Source organism: Glycine max, chromosome 18 (assembly GCF_000004515.6).
Source record: "Glycine max cultivar Williams 82 chromosome 18, Glycine_max_v4.0, whole genome shotgun sequence".
In the NCBI taxonomy this organism is placed as follows: Eukaryota; Viridiplantae; Streptophyta; class Magnoliopsida; order Fabales; family Fabaceae; genus Glycine; species Glycine max.
Window position 1 is genome coordinate 57,473,653 of NC_038254.2, and position 7,050 is coordinate 57,480,702.

Here is a 7,050-nt window from a genome sequence, read left to right on the forward strand (position 1 = left end):
TTTAGGGGCTAATGTGAATAGAAGAAGGGAAATGGATGAATAAAGGAAGAAAAAGAGATGATGGACATAAAAAAAGAGTTTTCCTTATTTGAGATATTTAGGCATAAGATGTATTCACTAGAGAGTTGAGTCTCGGTATATAAGCTTAAGGTAACTTAAAATTCACGTGACATTGCGCTAAGAGAGTCTTTTGGACTTAGTGAGTATGACGATGATCACACGCTTATCACGATTGGACTTCTTAATGAGTCTTCTTTACGCTAAGCCTGAGCTGGCTACTAAGCGAGAAGACGCGTTGGGCCTATCTCGTACGTTAAGCGTGTTATCCCAATTTTGAATTTTTCTTCTTTAAGGCTTTTTCTTCAATTTTTGTATCATTTTTCTTCCACTTGAAATTTTCTTCTTTTTCTTCTTGTAAAATATTACAATGATATATTAAATTGCTTATTATTTCATTAAAACAACTTGCTTATTACCAATTAAACTCAAATTTCACAATTATCAGTCACTATCATTGGTGATAATTCAATATAAAGCGTTTTTATTTATCCAAAGTGATCATCTAAGTCCTTTTTATATGATGTTAACCTAGAATATCACCACATCACCAGCGTTACTTAACTGATGGCCGATTGTGATAGAAGGTTCCTTGAGTTGTGCCCAATGTGTTACCATAATCTCACGCGTGTGGTTAGTTAATAGACAAGAAAGTGATATCCAACTATACCCTTCAATTGTTTGTATTGATTAGTAGATTGATCACTTTATTTAGCCACAGGTCTGCTTATAATAGGAAGTATATTTACCTATTAGGCCTCTAGAGACGTGACACATCTTTTATATGATTCGAAATTAATAAACATAAAAGGAATTAATGTTATTTAACATGAAACAAGTTATATGAATTTAATCTTAATTTTTCACAGTGGGGAAAAAAACCCAGAGAAGTGAGAGAACAAATCACCAAAAAAAGAGAGGATAAAGAGAAGATGTTTATACTTCAAACAATAGAAGGGATGCCAATATTCATGCATGTTCCCGTTGAAAGAGCGTTTCCTCATTTAAAATCTATTACTGTATTTCTAAACGGTTTCTACTGGCAATAAGCAGCTTGAATTGATCCTAAAATTAGATGTGTCCAAAGTTTGTAATATTGTGTTAATATATTACGACAAAGCTTTCACTACTCTTATATAATTTCCAATCTATCCTACAATAAAATATAAATAGTCTATTTACAAAATGTATAATTTTAGGATGATAGCGACAAGAGAAAATTTTGGTTCATTGGTCAGAAGTTATCTCAAAGTTTTTAAACATGACAGCTGTTCGAGTTCACAATAAATTAGACAATACATCATATCTAGCTATTTAGTTAATAGCATATTAGCATCTTCTAACCAAATAGTTAAAGTGAAACAGGAGGGGTTTCTTTCATGGGAAAGAAAATTTGAGGACCACATTATACGAATATATAATATATATTATATTTTATTTTAACAACCAAACAAAATTCTCAATTTGTCTGGGTGGTGTAGTTGGTTATCACGCTAGTCTCACACACTAGAGGTCCCCGGTTCGAACCCGGGCTCAGACAATTTTTTAATTGTTTTTAAAAAAATATTTGTATGACCTTGATCTCATCGTGTAATTTCAAGACGAGGAAATAACAAACTTTAATTATTAGTTATAACATTATTAGAAAGGAAAATGTTTGTTAGTGTGAATTCGTACCGCACGAAACATTTATATCGATACAAACTCTCTTTATTTCCGTTGAAGTTTTAGCTTTTATTATTTCAAAATTTAATATGCATCCAATAATTTTGAAACAAGTGGATTCGTATTAATTTCGTATATAATATTTTCGTACTATATAAGCATAACGTTATTAGAAGTTATAAAATTTTATAATTTTTGATAAATTTCAATTAATAATAAAAATTTTGTTAAAAAAACAAGTTAGTTAATATATTGTTAATATCTATTTGATTTGAATATGCTTTTAGTCTCTCAAATATATAAAACTATTGTTGTTATTATAAACTCAAAATACCTATATACTTTTAATTTCTATTAAACAAAAGTTGTACTAATACAAATAATCTTGATGTCTTCTTGAAACATGTATTAAATATTTTCATTATCATTATTATATCATCAATTACAGATGAGTCTTTAATTGGGAACTTTTTATATGAAATGAATTACTAATTGGATGAAGTTATAGCGTAGGCAGTGACGAAGCAAAAGGTATCCTATTCCGATTTGCACTTCTAATTTGGCAACGTATCCTCGGTGTTTCTCCCCATTCTTAATTGCATAGTGGTCAATATAGTTACGCTGTTGTTGAGAAAACATTGCTCAAATTGCAATAAATAAAGCAAGCAAATAGTAAAAAAAAAAGGACATTTTGTTCGAATCTAACAAAAACTGGATAAGTGCTGCACCAAACAAAACCTGATTCATCCCCATTATAGTATTAATCACTTCCTACATCCAAATCCAAATCCAACCGTTTGACCCTCCACAGTGACACGTACGTTCCTGTTCTATTATAGTAAAATACTGACTATAAGTCTAATACTCTATAAGACTATAACTAAGTGTGTCTTGCATTGTACATACCCTTTACTCTACTCACTACTCATTCATTATTGTCACGTTGATAAAAATGAAATTATTTTGTTTGTAAGGTTTATATTCAAGTTCTTTCTTTAACCTTGACTATTAGCAGACAATTATTTTGTATGTTTTTATTGACATTTTCAACGGCATCCATTATTATAGGTTTGGAATAGGCTAAACTCCTTTACCGTTAAATTATCAACTCACATAACACATGGCCATGGACTATATAAAAATAATAATTTATATAATATATGGGATGAATCATGAATCTTCATTCAGAGGAGTATGATATGTTATTTTACGATATAAATCCATACACGAGGCCAATGTTTTGATTAGTAACACCTTATATTAATACCAATAAGAAATGTCATTGACAAATAAAATCCAATTAATAGCCGGCACCACCCTGTGAAACAGGTTAATTATGAATTCAGATTCTCTAATTAATAAAGGAAAATATATATAAAAAAATGAACGAAATCATGATTAAATTAATATGGGAGGATCATGATCTGTTAACTTAAGAGGGATTTTAATTATTTAAAAAATATATTTTTCATTAACAAATATTTATTATGAATTTATATTTTTCATGTAATAAATGTTTTTCCTTTATGATTTTTTTCTTTTAAATACTGAAATCAATCTTTAAGAGTGAGTTGACAAAGTCATGAAAATTAATTTCGTATTAATTAATACCATATATACTTATGTTTATCTCTTATATTTTTTTTATCTATTTATATATGCACATCTTAATTAAAAATACACCCCAAACACAATAAGAGTAAATGGATATATATAATTAATGTAAAACAATAATTAAAACCATCTTCTAAAATAATTATTATAAAATTTAACAACCTTATCTTAAACTTATAAAAAAACTTATCACAAACATTTATCTTAAACAATAAAAAATTATCATAAACAATTTTTTTGAAAATGAAAATTGAGAATTCATTTTTACATCATCAAATCAAATGTCCATCTACCAATAAGTTATTAATGCAAGTGATTTGGATTCAGTTTTAGTATATATATCTTTAAATAATGTCCTGGATTAAGAGATTTTATTAAAAATAATTAACCAAATTTTTTTGATGAAAATTAATCATGAAAACAATGAATATTCTGTACATAAAAAAAAGTGTAAATACTCAATACTATTATTGTGACCGAAAAATCAAATGCATAGCCTCCTAAGTTTAATTCAACAGTCAACAAATAGAAAAAAAGAAACGTTTGTACATTGTACAACCTTTTCAAAAGTTAATAAAGAAACAAAACGAAATTGAAAACTTAGAAAACGTGGATCATACGCGGAGGCACGAAAATGTTTGCTAGTTTTTCTGTGTCTCTGCGACTCGAACGTTGTTTCGCTCAGTATATATCCATATGCAGCCCTGGCTTGGTAGCTGTAACTCAAACACCGAGGGGCTTCCATCATCGCTCATCAATCCTTATCCAGAATCCTTAATTATACTTCTCATACTCATTTATAAATAGTGCCCAAAAAGCCTCATCTCAACCTACACGCATTATAGTACGTTCTTCTTCATTCATACCCCTTATCAAATCTCCACACATATATATTATGTCCACCGATCTCTCTGTCATTCTCCCTCGCGTTCTCATTGTCTCTAGACGAAGCGTTCGCAAAAACAAGTTCGTTGATTTCGTTGGTATGTTATGTTTCCTCCTTTTCCTTCATTCAAATCTACAGTTGTTTTAAACTTTGGTTAATGTATGTAAGAGAATCTTTATAGTGCGTGTAATTACAGAAAAATATAACTGATGTGATCGTAGATACAATCGTGATATAATTGTGAAGTGTCAAAATATCTTGACGTTAGAGAACGTAATAATTTAAAATCATCATAATATATATACTTTTAATGAAATAGTACAAAGATGCAATTGGAAGAGGTAAAAAACTTTAGTCTTTTAACCGAGTGGAATAATATCATACAAATAACTTCACCAAAACTTTTGTTTGTAACTGAATCTAATGATATTGTGTGACCGAATCAAACAATATCATATGAAATAACATTGCCAAAACTTTATTCTGTAATCGAGTTTTATGATGTTGTGTGATCTATACAATAAATCTCAATTCTTGTTGTACTGCAATAATGCGATTACTTAATTATTTCCGAATCATGTGCGTGAAATTAACATGACCCTTTTTGATCAAACGTCTTATTATGTGATTTTTTTTTCTTCAGGTGAGTATCACCTTGATCTTATAGTAGGGTATGGCGCGGTGCCCGTGATTGTTCCTCGTGTTTCCGGGGTGCACATGTTGTTGGATAGCTTTGAGCCAATCCACGGCGTGCTTCTGTGTGAAGGAGAAGACATTGATCCTTCTTGTTACGAACAAGATACCGCGGGTCTTTCAGAAGAGGAAGTGGAAGAGATTAGAAGGCTTCATGCAAGTGACACGGCCATTGACAAAGAGAAAGACTCAATTGAGTTGAGCCTCGCCAAGCTATGCCTCGAGAGGAACATTCCCTATTTGGGAATCTGCAGGGGCTCACAGATCCTTAATGTTGCATGTGGGGGTACCCTTTATCAGGACATAGGAAAAGAGCTTTCGATTAAGTGCCCTGAGGGCCAAAGGGCTATGCACATAAACTATGATGATTATGATGGGCATAGGCACGATGTGGAAGTGGTTGAAAACACCCCTTTGCATCATTGGTTTAAGGATTCTTTGGAAGAAGGAAAAATGGATATTTGTGTTAATAGCTATCACCATCAAGGGGTGAAGAGATTGGCACAACGTTTTGTGCCAATGGCCTTTGCACCTGATGGTTTGATTGAAGGGTTTTATGACCCAGATGCTTATAATCCAGAAGAGGGTAAGTTCATTATGGGATTACAGTTTCACCCTGAGCGTATGAGGAAGCCTGATTCGGATGAGTTTGATTACCCTGGATGCCCCTTTGCTTATAAGGTTTGAAAATATATATGGTTTCTTTTGAGATCTATTTTAATGTTACTGATACATATTATTGGCTAGTTGAGTTAACATTTGTGGAAACTCTGCAGGAATTTGTAAAAGCAGTTGTTGCTTACCAGAAGAAGTTGAACAATTTAGCATCCGTCCAAAAGCCCATTAAGCTTAATAAGGAAATGGAAATCAAAAGGAAGATTATTGTGCGTAGTTTTTCACTTGCCAAAAACCTCTACAACACTGGCCGTGGAACTAATTCCTCCAAACAGACTGAACTCGAAGCTGGAGCAGAATTTCTTGAGGTACTAACTTGCACAACTAGGATACTTCAACTAATTTGACAATTTTTCCCATTTGTTTAGTATAAGGACAAAACTTAGGTATAAAGCTAACTCTAATTGAAGAATAATATTAAAAGTACTTCAGTTTTGTTCTGTATTTAAGTTTTGTCATTAGAGTAATATTTTTTGACACTTCAACTAATAGGAGACGAGGGTAAGCAAAAACATAACTATCATGTTGTATTCTGTTGCTATCCAATTTGCCACCGTTTAAATTTGAGTTAGGCACACAGTTGTAACAGCTCAAATTATCCATTAATTAATCTTGTTTATTAGCATCCTTAATGTAAACACTTTATTAATTGGCACCTTCTTTTTATCTCTTAGCATGTGATATACATGCAGCATTATCCTTTGTTTAAGGAACACGATAGTTATCATTTTTTTTTTCTGTGTGTTGATTTATATTTAAATTTGCAGTCCAACACAGCTTTGAGTGTGCAACAAGAGAATAGATTAAAACAAATGGGTGCAACGGTTAGGAATGCAGGGTCCTACATAGAGAGACTGAAGCTAAATGAGGAAAGAGAAAAAATGGCTAGAAATCTGATGGGGAAAATGACGGTGGAACAGTTGTCTGATCTCTTGTCTTTTTATCACACCATGGGGCAGATTTGTTCCGAAGTATTGGACATAAAGATACATGGCCTTGTCAATGACTTAGCTTCATGATCTTGTTCCTTAATTTCTTGGCCTTTCGTTGACCATGCATGTCTGTTTATTGCTAGTTACTTATATGTGCTCCTTTGTGGCTCAGTAAGTGATTGGTAGGGGAAAAGTGTTCTCTGTTTATTCCTTTTTTTTTTTTGAGTCTGTTACTAAGTTCCTTACGTCTTGGGTACATCAATCACCTGTGTAAAGAACAGATAGCCACTGGTATTTAGAAAAAGTTTCAAAAGTCAGTTGTTAAGTGCATCGATTAAAGATATAAAATTGATTTTTTTTTTTTATCTAAAAATGCTGCTACTGTATATTATTGTAATTTTAATATATTTTTAGTGTGATTTCTATAAAAAATATTAATTTCTTAATATCCTACATTGGTCAGTAGAATTCTTAGTATGATTTTTAATCTTATTCAAAATATCTTGACTAATATATATAATATTTCTT

The 7,050-nt window shown here is 31.4% G+C and overlaps 1 protein-coding gene and 1 non-coding gene across 2 annotated transcripts; both read left to right on the top strand.

The window, feature by feature from the left end:
* Window positions 1-1,523: 1,523 nt before the first annotated feature.
* Window positions 1,524-1,597, top strand: TRNAV-CAC (transfer RNA valine (anticodon CAC)). The gene has a single exon. It is a non-coding gene; the product is annotated as a tRNA-Val (tRNA).
* Window positions 1,598-3,908: 2,311 nt separating this feature from the next.
* LOC100802020 (putative glutamine amidotransferase GAT1_2.1) lies at window positions 3,909-6,895 on the top strand. The gene is made up of 4 exons (XM_003552670.5): window positions 3,909-4,319; window positions 4,866-5,596; window positions 5,692-5,898; window positions 6,358-6,895. Exons 1-4 carry the CDS (start codon window positions 4,232-4,234, stop codon window positions 6,607-6,609), a joined length of 1,278 nt encoding a protein of 425 aa, XP_003552718.1. The 5' UTR covers window positions 3,909-4,231; the 3' UTR covers window positions 6,610-6,895.
* Window positions 6,896-7,050: the final 155 nt, after the last annotated feature.

What these genes read in the sequence shown, in the direction of transcription:
- LOC100802020 (XM_003552670.5), top strand. Translation starts at nt 4,232, where the DNA reads ATGTCCACCGATCTCTCTGTCATTCTCCCTCGCGTTCTCATTGTCTCT. An exon ending in CAAGTTCGTTGATTTCGTTG is followed by an intron (nt 4,320 to 4,865) that starts GTATGTTATGTT and finishes TTTTTTCTTCAG; the next exon opens with GTGAGTATCACCTTGATCTT. An exon ending in GATGCCCCTTTGCTTATAAG is followed by an intron (nt 5,597 to 5,691) that starts GTTTGAAAATAT and finishes GAAACTCTGCAG; the next exon opens with GAATTTGTAAAAGCAGTTGT.